General features: G+C 38.7%; 1 protein-coding gene across 3 annotated transcripts in view; it reads left to right on the top strand.

Moving 5' to 3' along the window:
* The first annotated feature begins 116 nt into the window (after window positions 1-116).
* The window catches only part of LETM1 (leucine zipper and EF-hand containing transmembrane protein 1), a 36,173-nt gene continuing 18,187 nt past the window's right edge, over window positions 117-18,102 (top strand). Inside the window, exons 1-6 of one of the 3 annotated variants that reach the window (XM_075148548.1) lie at window positions 117-307; window positions 4,747-4,804; window positions 7,447-7,903; window positions 13,259-13,402; window positions 14,414-14,551; window positions 17,602-17,805. In XM_075148548.1, coding sequence (XP_075004649.1) covers window positions 229-307; window positions 4,747-4,804; window positions 7,447-7,903; window positions 13,259-13,402; window positions 14,414-14,551; window positions 17,602-17,805 — 1,080 coding nt within the window. In that variant the 5' untranslated portion in view covers window positions 117-228. The remainder of the gene's footprint in view (window positions 308-4,746; window positions 4,805-7,446; window positions 7,904-13,258; window positions 13,403-14,413; window positions 14,552-17,601; window positions 17,806-18,102) is intronic. The other 2 variants (XM_075148549.1, XM_075148550.1) reach the window with 2 other exon arrangements.

The raw sequence follows: 18,102 nt of genomic DNA, 5'->3' as shown, positions 1-18,102 counted from the left end.
TGCTGCGCGCCCCGCGCCCGCAGGCGGCTTACCGTGCGCCCCCGAGGACTACACTTCCCGGCGTGCCCAGTTCTGCGGGGCGGCGCTATGCAAATGCCCCCGGCGGTCGCCGATCGGCGCTGCTGGGCGTGTGGGGATCGCAGCGCGGGGCCCGGGCGGCGGGACATGAGCAGGCTCGGAGCCCGCCGCCGCTGCTAGCCCGCCGCCCAGCCGCACGCGAGCGCCAAGATGGCGTCCATGCTGCTACAGACCTGCGGCCGGCGGGCCTGCCGCCTGCCCCGAGCGCTGCGCCGCCAGCCCCAGCTGGGTGAGGCTCCCCGCGGGCCGTCAGGCGGCTCTGGCGGCGGGGAGGGAAGCGCAACCGCAACCGCCCCGCGGCCCGGCCCGGCACTGGGGTGCGGTGCTGCCGCCCGGCCCGCGAGGCCTGTGCTGCCGGCGGCGCTGCAGGCCCGGAGCGGGGGGGGGAAGGGAGGGCGGGCGGAGGCGGCGACGACGCCTGGGGGCTCCCGGTGTGGGCGGAGAGGTCATTGCGGGAGGGAAGGGCAGCAGCGGGGCCTCGCCGTGCCGTCCTCCAGAGCCGGCGTCAGCAGTGCCGGGGCTGGGCACGGCGCTTCTCCCCTACCGCCCTCGGCCACCTCCCGCTGCTCCTCCCGCGGGGAGCTGCCGTGGGCTCGGCAGCGGGGCCCTCGCTCCCTGGCTGCCGTGGCCGGGGATGGGCAGCTCGTCTCCTCGCCTTTGCTTCGCTGCCAGGGTGGTCTGAGGGGATGCTTTCCCCTGATGGCCGTTAGGACACATGCATCTCTTAAATGCCAGCTGGCCGAGGAAGAAAAAACCGTGTGTTTTTTGTTAAGGTACAGGAGGACGTTACTATGTTTCAGTCCTGCCTGCCTTGTTCTCGGTATAGCTTGGCTGTGAAGTGTTGTCGCTAGTTACACGCTTCTTAATACCCTTTAAGAAAGTACGTGAGGTTATTTTCTTAGTCAATATTGGGAAGGAAATGTGAATTTGCCTTTTCCCAAGTGGCTTTGAAAACTTGGGAGAATAAAAACGAAATGCAGTGCGTGATACTGTTTCCATTAATAGTGAAGATAATTTGGGTGGTGGAGTTTAATGACATGAAACAGCTGATAACTTGTGACGTACGTGAGGCCTGTGGTTGCTTTTTACATCCATGAGTTGGAATGGCAGGGGTTTAACGAGGAATGAGTGAAAGCTGAACAGGCAGCGGTTTGTCACTGACACTGAGCCCTGACCTGCCGCTTAAGTGCTGTCAGTGAGAACTGGGTATCTGCACATTCAGATTCTGGCAAACCTGATCAACCATATGGATGCTTGTTCATTTTGATAAACAACCTAACTTCTTGGTTACCAGTAATCACTTAAGTATGGTAGCTTGTTCTAGTTGATGTTTTTCTGGCTACTGTTGTAAAGACATTTATTTAGGCTGAGCTTGTACAGTGACCTGAACAAAAAGCTGGGGTATCTTAGCCATCCAGTTTATTTAAAACAGGGAAGAAACAATCCATATACAACAAATTAGATGGGAGCTTTGATTCTTCTTGTGGCATAGCATAAGAAGAAATGCTAATGATTGCTACATTTTTGCGTGTTATAAATCTTACACATGAAAATTCTCATTTGCTGAAATACTGTGATAGAATCGAATCATTTGTGTGCTGTGATTGACTATGCTTATGATACAATCAATGCTTTTAATTGGAGCGTTAATCTGTTATTAACACATTATTCTATAGTGTAATGTTTTGTATAGTATTTCACTTTACTTAGCTCATCTTCTTTGCTTTACATGTAAGTAGTCTAAGATTAATGTAAAGCTAAGTGCTTCTAAGAATCCTAAATGTTCTTCCCGTAAAGATCAAGCTGTTAAGTACTGCAAGCTTATACTTCTGTAGGGACTTACTCCATGTTAGCCTTTCCTTTTAAAAAAACTCTAAACATAGTAACAGTACACAGCTATTCTACATTTAAAACTTTGTTTTTGAAGTTTCATTAAATTTAAAAATAAAGTTTCTCATGACTTCTTTTCCATGAGGAATATGTTAACATATAGCTTTTCTGGCACTACTGCCTTTCTTACTTCCGAACCAAGTAATCCTAATGCAGATTTCTTAAATGAACAGTGTTGATTATGGTAAGCTACATTAACCTTGTTCAGACACTTCTGGATATCTGTATTATCCTAGAAGCAAGGAGTATGGACTTTGCTCCTTTCTGAAGAAAGTATATACTTTACTTCAGGGCTGGGTTGCTCTTGGGTACATGATTAGAACAGACACTGCAAAACACTGCAAGAGCTCTTGTTGTCAGAACGGACAAAGTTGAAATTAACAGTTATTTGCAGAGTTTTTGGTGAAATGATGTTTCTCTGTGCCTGTTCACACTCTGAATGGTTGTATGACAAGAAGTGTTTGAGTCAGCGTGTTTTCTTATTGTAACCTTGGAATTTTGGCCCCTTCCTTAGCATTAATGAGTCTGGTTGGGAAAAAAAAAATAAAGATAAGCAAAGTGAAAAGTGTCCTGCTGTTACGGAGTTTTAGCTAAGAAACTCCAAGCCAGTTTTGATCTCCAGATCATCCCTTTTTGTCCTAGGGGGACCTGTCCATAGCAGGTGATGTCCTCTACTAGTAGGTCTCTCATTTTTGGCACGTAGTCTTTGTGTGCTTCTGGCACTCAAGTGAGAGAAACAGATTAACGTGCTGCGACTTATCCATCAAGACTTTGAGTACTTGCCTGCTTTGCTCAGCTGTTCCTTAAAGTCAGGGACATCCTTCTGAGATGGGTCGACTCTTGGGTCAAGAAATTCAGCTACTGATCTCTCTGTAAATATTGGAGAGTATCAGAATGCCTTCACAGATTCTCAAGGCTTTGATTTTTCAGCCGGAAAGAGACAGTTTTTCCCCTCGCTCTCCTTTCAGTGGCAGTGAGTAACTGTTAAGAGTTTGATATAGCTTGGGATGGGTAAATCCTTTTCCTTTGACTTCATAATGCCATCAAAGCCCGCTTAGCATGGGACGTCCCTTGATTATTGAGATTTTTCTTTGATAAGTTAACTTACCTTTTTTTTCCTCTCCTCCCCCTTTCCATACCTTCTGATTGCCCTACCTGATTTTTTAAGTATCTGTTTTCCTCTAATAATTAGGGTATTTTGAAGAAGGCTTTTGATGATCAGCTTTGGGTGCTGCATTTTCTCAGATGTCTCAGAACTGTCTACTTCAGCTTCTGTCATCTTAGCTTAGGCTATGTCTTAGCTTTGATGATGGAAAAGTTGATCACTAACCTCTAAAATGACCTTTATACCCTGCTGTCTCTTAGGATTGACCATAAATAGTAGATTCCAGATGGATGAAACAAGCTATGGCATGCCTACTCCAGCCTTTAATTTTTGTTGTGGTTACAGTGAATTCTGAAAAGATTGGCCAAAAAGAGTAGAGGCATTTGCACTCTTGCTCATGTGTTCTTCCTTTGTTCTGTCCAGGAGTCTTTTTGTACTTGGTATTGGCTAGCTATTTAGTTGTTGCAGCTAGGTTACAAGATTTTTTAAAAAATTTTTGTAGGGAGATTGTTTATTTTCTAGTGGGCTTGGAGATGATTTTCCATGATCGTAGATTGCGTACAGCCACTAGGTAGCATTTCACGTATTTCATGGTGCTTCCATGGTATTGGATGGTCAGAAGGCTTTCAAACATGGCCCTTTACTGAAGCATGTGAACTGAGTTATATAATTTATCATTTGATAAATTTGATAAAAGTGTCCTCAGTTTATTGCTAGAATGGATGCTGCTTGTCTCTGTACCTGGATAGAGGATGCCTGTATAGGTGTCAGTCCTCCTTGTGGACTTTATTAGTTATTATTAGGACTGATTCTGAGTTAACGTTTCAAATAAAATTCATTTTGAGGAACACGCCGATTGCTGGAAAGCTAACCTTTCATATTTCTTGGATCAGCCTCTTGCCCTTCGGGACAATTTGTATCCTTTGCAGTGAGGTCCAGGGATAGAGTTATTTTTATGTCGTGCTAATCAAAATGGACAGCAATGTATTGAAATGGTGTTGTGGTTCCGCCTCTCTAGTGAAGTGTGTTTAGGTTCATACTCACACTTTTTTTGTTGTTCTGCTTAAAAAAAAAAAATCATCCTAGACACTTGCCAAGTGCTCCATTTGGCTCATCTAATACTGTGTTGTCATGGAGCCATTAAAAAATTACATTTGCTTTCAGTGATGTTTTTCTGCAGTATAGTTGCTTGTCTGAGGGACTTGGAAACCTGTCTTCAGGCAATTGAACAAGTGCAAGCAGTACCTCACACGTCCACAGAGTTCGACTGTATGCACGAACGGTTTGCTTGAACGCTTACGGAGATGTCATCCACGTTATAGAATTGCTTCCTACCTGTTTTCTCTTTCTTATCCTATAAATATGCATTATAGATTGAGAGAATTAAGAAGAACAAGGCATGTGCTTTGACTTGTGTTGGAATAGGATGAGGTATTTGGGCTTCAGTCTTGGCTGTTTGTGATGCACAATCATCCAAAGTGTGAACGTGCTTACAAACAGTGCACCATAAAGAAGTCCAGTTGCTGTTAAGCAGCATCTTTTTTGTGCTTTCAGTAGTAGCCATTCCTAAGTAAAGGTCGGTCCTTTAAATCACATATTTGTGTACAATTTACTATATGGATAGATGTCTTCCTGAATTTCAGAATTAATGCTAATTATTGGTATTTTTCTAGGTAACTTGGGAGATCGGGCATGTCTTAGCTGTACATCCCTGAGGCTGGCAAACAAAATGTGAGTAAATATGAACTTTTTTCCTAAACTCAGAACTGTACAAAACCATCAGTTAGTATACTACCATAGAATGTAGGTTTAAATCTTCTAGACAAAGTGTGAAAATATTAACTTCGGCTTATGTTACTGATAGATTAAAGGAAGTCTGAGTGTTGCTCTCTTCACCTGCTTGGTTGTGTGTGGAGAAGCAAAGTGAGATCTTTTTTTTTTCCGCCCACTTCCTCCCTTTTTGTTGCACTTACGATGTGAAAGCAATACAATATTAATCTTGTTCTTGAGTGATTCCAGGTGACATCACGGGATGTCATGGGCTTCTTGCATGCTTTCTCTGTGGAGTTCCATAGAGTAAACATGTTGAAAAACATAGTTGACAGTTAGGAATGTAGATCATTTGAGTTGTATCTTTATTAAACCAAAGTAGTTTACTGTATATTACAGCCTTGGGTGAGGCTCTCCTGGGAGATGGTGTCCTCTTCTGAAAACAAATCTGGCTGCTGTGTGCTCTTACAGAACTTAAGGAATTGGATGTTGGCAGAAACCATTCTCTGTTCCTGACTTGGCTCGCAAGGCGTACTTGTGGATATGAATTTCCTAACGCCTTTCCTTGGAATGTTAAAATATGTATTCTCTAGTTTATTTACAGTCTAACTGCTCAGGAAACAGTGACTATTTTTCAGTTTCCTAAGTTTCCATTTTAACATAAGGATGTGTCTCTAGACATAGCCCTCTGATAAGAAACAAAGTAATTCCTTTCTTTTTTAGTCATGTTAGTTCTATATCACTTACTGTATAATTAATTATGAGAGGTTTTTTTTAATACATAAAATAATAAAACATTTTAAAATCTCCATTTGCTTTTTAGTAGATTATTATATGGGGCCTCTCTCTTGAAAAAATGGAAACTTACAGTTTTAAGTCTGTTATATGAGCAGCAGAATATTGGACAGAAATTCTTGTTATTCTTTTGAGAAGTTGTTTTTTTTACCAAAAGCTGCTGTTAATGTAATGTTGCTGCATAAAATAAAACAAACTAGTGCCCGTGGCCCACGTGACCCAGATCCAAAAGCAAGGGACTCTAATGATACAAGTACTGAGGACAGCTTGGGATAGAAGTTCTATGTCTGACATCCTCCTAGTGAAAGTGTGTACAAAGAGGCACGTTTCTTGTGAAACTTTTTTCCCCTGCAGATTCAGAACCAGTTCTGCTGGCAGAGCTCCCTTCCTCTCTGCATGCAGAAGAATGTAGATGTATGTAGGTGGAACTTGGTTTGTAGGCCTGGAACTCTGCTTTTGAGAAATGACTTAGAGTTAGGATGAATTGATTTATGCAAGTGTTTTAATGTGGTTTTGAATATGTACTTTATTTTCTTAAAGGAACCATAATTCTCATTAGTTAATATCTGTGCAAGTGTGTAGTTTTCTACATCAAGAAAATGTTTTGTGTAGCAGTCATCTGACCAGTGAATGGTCAGATGCTTAAAACTTTAGTTTAAACTAGAAAATAATCATGTGTCTTTAAAAGTAATACTTCAGTAAATTTTGTTGTATAAAGCTCTATTTGAATAACATTAAATGGATAAAACCATTGAAGTAATTTAAAATTCATTGGATGCATGTGATAATTAAGTTTATAAAGTACTTCTGGCTGAAAATTGAGTGAGTGAGGCTAATACTTATACGTGTTCAATAAACCTTTTTTTTCCTTAAAGTGTTACTCAGAGCTGTAGACCCACTTGCACCTATTTTCTGCTCATTGACTGAAGACAAATACACATTCTGATTTTGTTTTGGTAGTACAAGGGCTCAGTGAAGAAACACCCCAGTCATTTCTCTCCTGTAGATGACTTAATGCATTTCAGTTTGAGGGACACCTAATGGAACTCGTTTATATAAAATATTCTATCTACTATTTTAAGTTTGTCATATCCTTTTATAAAAGTATGTACAATCCTACTATAATGAGTAGTGCTTCTGTGTGCATAATGAGTGTTTGGGATGTTTGAGCAATGCTTTCCTTCTAACTTCAGTTTACATTTAATTAAAGAACAAAATTCTGAATAAGATAGAAGAGTGTTGGTTCTGTGTGCCCCAGCTCAGTACCATGCTGGAAGTTTGTGCATAAAGTTTCTGCTGAAAAAGGAAAACTAGATGCATGGAGTTAGTAAAAGAGGAACTCTAATGAAATCGGATTTCTCTGATACTAATTCTCTTCCTCTAACTCAGCACCTGTCCCAAGTCTACAGCTTGTGTTTTTTCCTCGACTGTTTTGTTCAAACAGGAGAAGTAATAGAAGGGGCTTTATGTTACTTGTGGATTTACAGATTTATTTTCAAATGTAGCTTTCTAAATGGAAAGCACTTCTCGTTGCTTCTCTTTAGTAGTAAAATAAGCTACCTTTTCAAAGTTGTTTAATGGAAAATTCCCTGCAGGTTATTTTTTGTCATGATGTACAGCCAAGCGTTCTTTTCAGGTATAGACATCCTGATCTTGAGAGTCACAGGTTTGGGTTTTTTTCTTAAATACGCAGTAGATATTTCTCAAATGATGCATTTTGTAAAAACATATATTTATATAACTATACAGATATACATAAATAGCTTATGATCTATTGCTAATTCTTGAATGCTTTTTTTCTTCTGAAGGACTGTACACTTTAAATATTGCACTAGTGTCCCTCCTGTTTACGCATACTCCAAAAAAGATCGCTACTGTTGTTGGACTAAAGGATCTGAACAGATATACTTTACTCTTACGAGCTCTTCTGGCTCATGGACGCCACTAGCAACCATGGGTGTTTTAGGTCCCCACTATCTTCCAGTTAGATGGTGGCATTCTTCACGTCCCCTTCAAGATGACTCCATAGTTGAAAAGTCACTGAAGTCCTTAAAGGACAAAAACAAGAAGTTGGAAGAAGGAGGTCCTGTATATAGTCCAACAGAAGTGGAAGTTGTGAAAAAATCTATCGGACAGAGGATTGTGGACGAACTGAAGCACTATTACCATGGTTTTCGATTACTGTGGATTGACACAAAAATAGCTGCAAGGATGCTCTGGCGCATACTTCATGGAAACACTTTGTCTCGTCGAGAACGGAGACAGGTACTGAGTAAATACCAATTTCGTTTGAGTATCCTTAGCGATTGCTCCATTTTATTTGAACCGAGTTGGTTCTTTCTGTTGTCTTCTGTTCCTAGAATTAAAATTGCTAGGTGTATTTCCCTCCTCGTCCCTATGTGGACACTAAAAATTTTGGATTTGACTCCAAAACATTTTAGTCTTGTTCCCCATTATTGAAGATAAATTTGGTATTTTCTAGCTGGAACAGCAGAGGATTCTTCTGTTCTGTCATGTGGACAGCAGTTGTGGTTTGTTCCTAAGTTCCCATCCATGTGTTACATGTGTGTACATAGTCACTTTCTCTGCTTTTTCACTACAGCTGGAAAAATAGAGGGAGAACACTTCCAGTAAAGGTTGGATTTGTGCCAATTCTGTTTTTTGGGTTTTTTTAAACAGGAAAAGAAGCATGATTGATAACCAGATATTAGTACTATCTCAGTTACAAATATATTTGTGAGATAAGTTTAGTCCAAAGAAGGTAGTTTGAGGAAAGTTTTTGGTTTATACTTTTGTTTTTCTTCATGGCATGTGGCTTACATTTATGAAACTGTGAAAACTGATAATTTTAAAGAAAGCAGGGGATGGAGTTGAAATCTGGAGTGCAAAATGAGAGTGCTTTCAAATTAGGATAATGTACATGCATTTCAATAGTAATTTCAGTTTGTGGATGAAGTAAATATGCTTATTCAACTAGAATTAAAAGATATATGGATATTTAAAAACATTTGATGTGAGCTCATATATGGAAAGACTGCAAAATAATAAGCTGTTTTAAAACTGGTATAGTTTAAAAAAATTTTTTTTAAAGAATCTGTTGGTATTAAACTTCATCAGTTCATTAGCAATATATCAAACATGCTGATTTAGTAGTTCTCATTTAACTGTTTTTAAAGACAAAATGTTTAAGCAGTTTATACAGATATAATATTCAAATCTGTCGTCCTGCCTTTTAAAAAAAAGAAAAGCGTTTCAGCTGTTGCTGAAAAAAAATGTGCTGGAAGAAACGTTGGAGAGTGAAAAATGTATGTACTCTGGCAGCAGGGGTGAATAGTGCTGCTTGCAATCATGGTCTGGTTCTCTGCAGTTTGTGCACTGTACACGCAATGTGTTAGGTTCACATGTCTGCCTTCAAAAATTCTGTTAAATGATCAAAAATACGAATATTTGCTCATTGTTTTAATCATTTCCTGATAAAATTTGGTACATAGTTGAACATTGTTGTGGTTTAAGCCGGCAGGCAGCCAAACACCACACAGCTGCTTGCTCACTACCCCCCCATCCCAGAGCGATGGGGAAGAGAATTGGGGAATAAAAGTAAAATTTGTGTATTGAGATAAAGACAGTTTAATAGAACAGAAAAGGAAGGGAAAATAATAATAATAATAGTAATAATGGTAGAATATACAAAATGAGTGACACACAATGCAGTTGCTTACCACCTGCCGACCGATGCCCAGCCCATCCCCAAGCAGTGATCGCCCCTCCCCGACCAACCCCCAGTTTATATACTGAGCATGTCGTCATATGGTATGGAATACCCCATTGGCCAGTTGGGTCAGCTGTCCTGGCTGTGCTCCCTCCCAGCTTCTTGTGCACCTGGCAGAGCATGGGAAGCTGAAAAGTCCTTAAGTAGCGTAAGTGTGACTTAGCAACAACTAAAACATCAGTGTGTTATCAACATTCTTCTCATACTAAATCCAAAACACAGCACTGCACCAGCTACTAGGAAGAAAATTAACTCTATCCCAGCCAAAACCAGGGAAACATTTTCATGTGTAATTAAAAACCGTCACATCTTAATGCAGTATGCAAAAGTTGTTTTCCTAAACTCGCAAGATTAGCCAAATAACAAAAATTGTTAAATGTACATGTAGTAGTTTTCATCTGTGATTACATTTGGTCTCTGTCTACAATAGTATGGGTTGATGGTATGTGGTCTCAGCATCTTCGTGCTACTTATTTTTGCCCTCTTCCTTATGCTGGTACAAGAGTATGTTTGGCAGCTGATCCAGCTGAAACATTGCTCAGCAATAAATATAAGTCTGTGCTGATGTAAGAAAGGGGATTATGTAGTGCCAAGAAAGAGTAACTGAGGATACGAGGGGAATGAGGACCACAGGACTTCTTGAAGTGGCAGTTCTGGCTTGTGCTGGCTTATTGAGAGCTTTGGAAAACTTGGAAAACCAAGTGAGACAAATTAATTTGTGGTTTAAAACAGAATCAGAAATCCTCCGGAGGGCAAGACTGGAACCATTGGTTTTCCTGCCTGTTTCATGTTCACTGAGCCATACTTCTGAGAAATTATACAAACACAGTAAAATACGGGTATCATGGAAATATTTCTGCTGAAAGATCAGGACTGTATTCTAGAAGCCATGAACCTTTAGAAGTAATATGTTATCTTCGGACACGTGTGCATTATTCCATCAATAGATGGATTTATTCATTTGATTGCCATTTAGTTTTGTCATCTGGTGATGATAGAGCTGTCTTTCTTATATTTACGTAGCAGTCTGGCATTTGGCCTTCCTGAATTCTTTTTTTTGTGCAGATGTGCAATTTCAGAATCAAATCCCTTATTTTAAATAAAACAGAAATTTATTGTGCAGGTATAAATTAGTGTTTACGTTGATGTAGCCTGTCTCTTATCTCATGATGTATGTGCGTGTCTGTATGCGTGTAATCCAGGTAGAAGATGTAGAGAAAATAGTTTTAAGAACTACAGTAATGTTATTTTCTCAATCTAGGTTTTGTGTTTTCTTTATATGGAGGTAGAGGACATCCTGTCTCTTGAACGGAGTTACAGTAGGCTTAGAACCCAGGGTCAGTGAAAAGCAAACCAGCCCACAGCTGAACAAAACCCTTTAGATGTGCTTTTTTTAAACTTTATTTTAAGTTTGTTTCAACACAGTTCATTTTTTATCAGTTCAGCCTTAAATTGTAGTATTGACTGATTTAAAGAAGTCTTAAAACTTTGATGCCAGATTAGCTACAACTTTGCAAAAGTTGCTCCTGAACTTTAAAAAAAAAAAATTTGAAGTACATGCTGCTTTAAATGTATTAAACTGCATATGAACTGACAGTCCTAGAGAAATCTTATCTTCACTCAGACTGACAAATGAGTTATTTCTGCCTGCCCTTTCCTTCCTCTTTGGAGGCAATAATGGAAAGATATCCAAGTAATCTAACCACATTAACAAGCAATTGCAGCATGGCTAATGCAAGAGAGCTATTGCTTATGTAAACCAAAAGTCAGTTCCAAAATTCTGCTTGTACAATTGCTGGTGGGGTTTGGATTCAACCGGATTACTTATCTACACTTAGGAGAGAAGGCAGGAAGAAGTAAAACATGCAAAATGTGATACTGGCTGTTAAAAACTAATTGCTCTAGTGCTGCTTCCTACATCAGGACGGTTCAGGACACAGAAGTGAGGTGGCAAACACTATGGAGTTTGTGGCAAGTATATCAGCTTTACAAACTCTTCAGCCCTGCAGAGGAGGGAAAAGTGGAATAGATTAATTGTAGCAGCAGATACAGAGTAGTCACATGCTGTGCTGCTAAATAATGTGTATGTAATCATGCACTATTGTATTAGGTTCCTGTGCAAGGTTGTTTTCCTTGAGTTAGTGGAGGGTGCAGTTTCATGATTTATGTAAGCTGATCCAGGACGGAGCTGCTGTGAAAAAGCCCAGTGCTGCTCGGTGCTCAAATCACGTTTTCCGACACCTCCCCCCACCCTCTTGGTTTGTGCTGATCCTTTTTCGCTTGTCTGTGTATGTATTTATGGGTTAGTTTTAGCTGGGTCAATGGTGTACCTTCACATTGTGACTGCTAGTGTGCATTCATGACTCTTTATACATTATCTCAGGTTAGCATTAGCTTAATCCAGTTGTAAAACTGCTTCGTTAGATATGGATTTTGCCTTGTACAAATACTTGCACACGCCATCTAAAAATAGATACTGGGCAGAAATAAGAACTCTGTATTGCACTCTGTAGAATTTTTTGAGGTTTTTTTTTTTAGGGAAAATGTACTTGTTTTTCTGACTTAAAATTTTCTTCCAAACTTTCTTACATCTTTTTGAACTCTCTGGTAGTCATTTATCTTCTATTGTTGTAACGAATGAAAACATCTTTGAGTCTGTAAACAATGGACCAAAGCATCCCTTCTGGGAAACTGAATTTTTTATACACAAAGAAAAATGTCGAACTTTGGATCTGTGGAGTTTGTGCGTTCCTCAAACTGTATTTAAAATTTTAGCTGGTTTTAGGCTAAGAAAATTATGATTAAAGTTTTACTGGTTCTGTATTCTAGCAAAGCAGTCTTAGCGACGTGCAATCTATACTGGTTGTTGCTGCCGTTCCCCTGGGTTGGCATGAGCTGTGGGGAGGGGATGGAGGGGGAAGCATGCGTTTACTTGTGTAAAAACATTTATGTTGCTAGTTTTTGCCAATCATAGCTGTGTTTATCAAATCATGATGTTGCATGGCAGTGCTGTGGCAGTAGTGTACTGTAGTGTACGTCTGACCTTCAGTCTCTGATTTAGGAATTGGCATTAATTCCAATAACTGGTTATTTGCTGTGTAAAATGAGGTAGAGTCAAGCAAGATCTGCACTCCCTGATATAAACCAAGTTATGAAGCTTCCAACACATACTGAAAGATTTGGTTGTAGACTGTACAGCCTAATATATACATTTTTGGGTGTACAGAAATCAGAAGGACAATATTTATTTTATGCAGTTCAAGATTCAGTAACTAATGCATCAGCTTGCTTCAGAGGATTACTGCTCTAGAAAAGCAGTGATTTAAAAAAAAAAAAAAGAATCTACCAAGCTGGGCTCATTACCCTGGATTTAAATGTGCATTACAATTGTGATGAGGCAGAGGGGGAGGGATCTTTCATTTTATTCTTGATTACTTAGTCCATAGTAGCTCATGCATGCGAGAAGTGGTGGAGCGCAAATAAAGATGAATAAAAGAAGTTAAGCAGCTTTAAGGACAACAAATGACCACCTCCTGTTTTCAGGTGCTTTTAAGAGGTTTAAATGAGATACTTGTTCAATAATCCTATTGAGACACAGTGAGGCTTTTGAAATACTTTCCATAGTGTTGAAAACTGGTGAAACTCAGCACTCTGTAGTATATAGCAACTTGAAGAAAAAGATACTAAAAACTGACTTTGTCACATCCTTTTTCTGTGTTATTTTAAACTTCCTTTATAGCAAATATATGTATGTGTGCTTGAATGATAATGTGGATGATCATGTCAAGTATTTTTTAAATTTATAAAATCTTGCTTCTCAATACATTTTTTCTTTTTTTCCCCCCTTCCAGTTTCTTCGAATATGTGCCGATCTTTTCCGCTTGGTCCCTTTCCTAGTTTTTCTTGTTGTCCCATTTATGGAATTTTTGCTTCCAGTAGCTCTTAAGTTGTTCCCTAATATGCTTCCCTCTACATTTGAGACAAAGTCTAAAAAGGTAAGCAGGTCTGAATTTATAATCCAGTAATATGTTTTGAAAAAAATAGAACTTTCTTTGGTAAAGAAAGAAATCAGAAATTAGAAGAAGAAATTTGGTATTTGGGGAATGCGTTTGTCTTTCTGTATGTTGTTTGATGATCTGGCTGTTAACATCTAATAGTGAAACAGTGCCACCCTGATTTACCTTTTTATATGCGCAGGTGCTTAGCTGTCAGGGCTGTAAGCTTCTCTTTTTCCGCTATCCTTATCTCCATTTTCTATGACCCTTACAAAGCAGAAATGAAAGCTCTGAAACTCTTTTTCTAGCTTGTATTAAAATGGGCAGACTTTGTTTTAACATTTGTAGTCCTTATTCTTGATGCAAGTTTTTTTGTAGGTATACTAAATATTTAAAAAGCTTCTGATACATTGTTTTGTTTAAACTTTATTTCTTTTAGTTAACGTTTCTGGGAATTGTTTAGAGCTTTGTAAAAACAAACCAAAAAGCCCGAAAAGTTTTCACTTTCAGAGCACAAAATACTTAACATGAGGTTCGTACATAGTAAGCTCCCAGTCAGTCACAGATATGATCAATCATGATTGCATACTTGGATCTAAGTAACCATTAATTTCTAGTTCTGTGATAAATTCCTCTTTGTTTGGATGAGATGTAGTGTAGGATTTCTGTGCTGGGTACAAGAGTTGGGAATTACCCAAACCAAAGTTGGTTAGTTTATATTTATTTGTTTCTAATTCAGAGGGTGCATGTTAGTTTTAGCAGGTGAGGCCACTCATGCTGCACTTCACTCTGTTGGCATTGCATCTCATGCTTCATGGAGCTTTGAGCTGATCAACCTATTTTTCAGTTCAGGTTTGGGGATCTTTGGTAATAGTGAATGTCTTCTTGTGATGTGTGTGTTACAGCAGAAGTTCAGAAGTACTCCACATAACTTGTCTGGGGGCAGCAGAAGTGGCATTTAGTGTGCATATTTCTGGAAAGAACTTTTAAACCCAAATATTTCTTTAACAGGAGGAAAGATTGAAGAAAGAATTGAGAGTAAAGCTTGAATTGGCTAAATTCCTTCAAGACACGATTGAGGAGATGGCCTTAAAAAATAAAGCAGCCAAAGGAAATGTTACAAAAGATTTTTCAACGTTTTTTCAAAAGGTAAAAATTTAAAAAAAATACATTTTCTCTTCCTACCAAAAAAATAGCTTGGTGTTTTGTTTGGTCTATGGTAATTGTCAGATACCTTTATTCTGTTAGATTTGAAGTAGCAGGATGTAATTTTTTTTTTAGGATAGATTTCTTTTTTGCAAGTAATACTTAAGTGTGCTGAATTTTTACTTTTCTTAGCTTTGGTAGTCTACCTGGTACTTTCACTCTGTGTTTGATTCTAGAAGCAGTATATTTCTGCTCATTCGCTTCTCGTTCTCTTATTTTGTTAATGAGTTAATTCTAACATCAAGAAGATTACGCGCTCAGTGATTACTTATGTAGTTTTTGACCTCTTTTTTTGAAAATTGGGTGTAAAAAGTGGGAAAAAGAAGTTCTTCCCTAATTAACTGATTAAAACTTAGTGGGGGAAAAGTAAAATTTTTTTGTCAAGTGTAATTCCGCTTATAAAAACAGTTTTTAAATGCATGGCTGCTCTTCTGCTGAAATCCTTTTGGGTACTGACTAGAGTGTGGTATAATCTGGGGTTTTGCTAGAATGTGAGTGCTGTGTTTGGTACGAAATTTCTCTATTCACAAGCAGTTGCTGACACAGACTAAATGTCAGATATCTGCCTCCTACGTTGATGGCCTTTAGGTTTGACAGTGTTTCCTTTCACCAAGTTGTAGGTAAGGGTAAGGTATTCCCTGGAGAGATGAAAAATACCTTCTTAAATCTTCTCAGAATAGCATTTATTTCAGTCAGAAGCTCACACTTCTGATTTCTCTTAATTGTGGGGCTGTTGGGTAAGAGATGGAGCCAACAACAGTCACCAGGTGCTTTGTTGAAAGGAAGAGTGTAGTCCCCTCCTTTGGGGAGAGTATGTATTTGTACAGAAAAAGGCACATAAGCCTGGGGATTTCAGACCTGAACTTTACAAGTCCTGGCAGCTAGCTTGAGCTTTTCCTGCTTGTCAGTGCTGAGAATAAAGTTTTAAAGGGTGGGGTAATAAGATTATGTTGATAGTGCCGCGTAGGTTACCTCAGAAAATGATATTGGCAAGCTGTGCCATTTGGTATCTGCTTGCAGTCCATGTACTTTGAAGCTTCTATGCAATCATCTGTTTCAGTTCTTTTTCATCTGCAGAAAATTTTAAATGGTTAGTTACAGCAGTTAGTAGCTGAAGCACTGACACTGCAGACTCTGGGAGCATGCCACTGCCATGCTTCACGTTTGGAACATTTCATTTTCTTCTGAAAGAACTGCTACTGAGAATTTACATTTGGCGGTTAATTTCTGTGGAAATAAATGACGTATCCTCCACATTTGCTGGAGGAAGTCCCAAGTTCCTCTGATGACTAAAAAGAAGTTTCGAGCCCTGCATTTCTTACATGTGGGTGTGCTTTTTACAGCTATATATTTCTCATTTGTGCCATGGAGACAAACTTTATTGATCTCCTTTCACTGTACTAGATAATAAATGTCAGAGCAAGAAGAAACTTAAATGTTTCCCACCTTTTTGCTGTTCTTTTATAGCTGCTTCTGCAGTGATATTATTTGATGCTGCAAGAACCATTGATTACAGGCTTAACATGCTTGCTGCAGAATTCCAGAATTTGTCTGTGTTGCTTTGTAGCTAGTGATGTACTAGAAAGTTTCAGTTTGTACTCTCAGGAAACATATGCTTGGCTCTGCCAAAATTCAGCTTTAAATAAGGAAGAAGATACTTTCTGTATTTTTAAGGTTCCATTTTTGGCTCCTGTAGTGAAGGAGCTGGTGAAGTAGAACAACAAGCCTTTGACCTTTCTTTCTCTGAGTTGGTTTCTCTGCTACACAAGTATCCTGGAGGTTAATGGACTCAAGCCCATCTTGTCTTCCAAATTTTTACCTTTTCCTGTACTCGGTAGCTGTTCACTAAAAGATTTGAGTTGGCAAGTAAAACAGGTAGACATAATAAATCAGGCTGTATAGGTAATGTTAGGTTTTCAGACTGTACATGATGTCACTTAGCTTATGTTTTCTTTACGGGACTTCAAAAAAGGTAGAGGGATTGGGAAAATTGTTTTTTGGATATCTACGTACTTACTGTTGAGACTGAAGGTATTAAGTGACTGGGAGTACTTCATTGTTAAGTTCTATAGATTTTGCATTCAGTAATATTACTAATAAGCACTTGATGGTATACTTAAAATAGAAAAATCAACATTTATACAGGTGATAATGTTTTACTATGACCTGATGAGACTAGGGAATGGGGTTTTTTTTCTGCTTCTTTGAACTGTTATTTCTGCTTCCAGTATTTGGATTTAATTACTGTGAAGTGCCATTTGACAACAAATAACTTAAAAGCTTAACTTTGCATTTGTACAAGCAGTTACATAGAACCTTCCATCAAGAAGGATGCAGAGTCCTTTCCCAAATAGTGGCTTATACTTTGGAATAACTTCAAGTATAAGTGCATTTGCACTGAGATGCTGCAGAACAGCTAGGAACTGGAAGCAGAATAGTATTGTAACAAATGTGGTTGTGGAGAGAATGTAGGTAGGTAAGTGTCCAAATCCGTCTTTCATAGGGACACCAACGTTGCAAAATTTTTGTCATTGGACATATTTCTCAATTTATGTTCACAGGGCGATGCTTTTAATGTGCTTTTATGTTTAGTAAATATGGTACCAGAAAGTATACTTGCCAGTGTGACCTCTGTAGCAATTGTTTGCTCAGATACACTTTTTTTTTTTTGAGGTATCTCATGACAGTGCCAACTCAGATGGACCTGCTGATTAGTACACAGATGCATCTAATTTTTGTTGTTGTTAATTTTATCTTAAGTATATTATGCAATGTTGTTGGAAACTATCAACACCATCAATTCTTTTGCCTTTTATAGTAAATAAGCTGTTGTTCTTTTAAATTCCTTTCATGTCTTCCTCGTGTCCTATTTCCGATCCCCAAACTGATGCAAAGTACTTGACAAATGAGGAGAATATTTTTATTGTTCAAAATAATGCCCAACTGTAACATTTGCTTTGAAAAGCTTTATGTGTGTGTGTTTTTTCTTACAGATCAGGGAAACTGGTGAAAGACCCAGTAATGAGGAGATCTTAAGGTTCTCTAAACTGTTTGAAGATGAGTTGACTCTGGACAATCTAACCAGGCCTCAGTTAGTGGCACTTTGTAAATTGTTGGAACTTCAGTCAATTGGGACAAATAACTTTCTCCGCTTCCAGCTGACTATGAGGTTGAGAAGCATAAAAGCAGATGACAAAGTGAGTCATTCTAAACAGGCACTGGTTAATAATTTTGACATATAAGACTAATGAGAGTGTGTGGATATATGTATCTTTCTAGGCATTTTCCTTTTTTGTCTTAATTGTCTTATTTTTAAGCTAACTTAGAATGAAAACACTTGAAGAGCTTAAAAACAGAAGTGTCCTTATTTGTAAAGAAAAAGCTGACCTTTTTTTAATCTACCATTAATTACGATGAAAGTAATTATGTTACAAAGAAAAGCATTTCTATGGAACTATAATTTGTAAGAGAGCTGATAGAAATATTAGCTTAGA

Source organism: Calonectris borealis, chromosome 4 (genome assembly GCF_964195595.1).
Source record: "Calonectris borealis chromosome 4, bCalBor7.hap1.2, whole genome shotgun sequence".
Taxonomy (NCBI): domain Eukaryota; kingdom Metazoa; phylum Chordata; class Aves; order Procellariiformes; family Procellariidae; genus Calonectris; species Calonectris borealis.
This window is presented reverse-complemented; position numbering and strand designations above follow the sequence as displayed.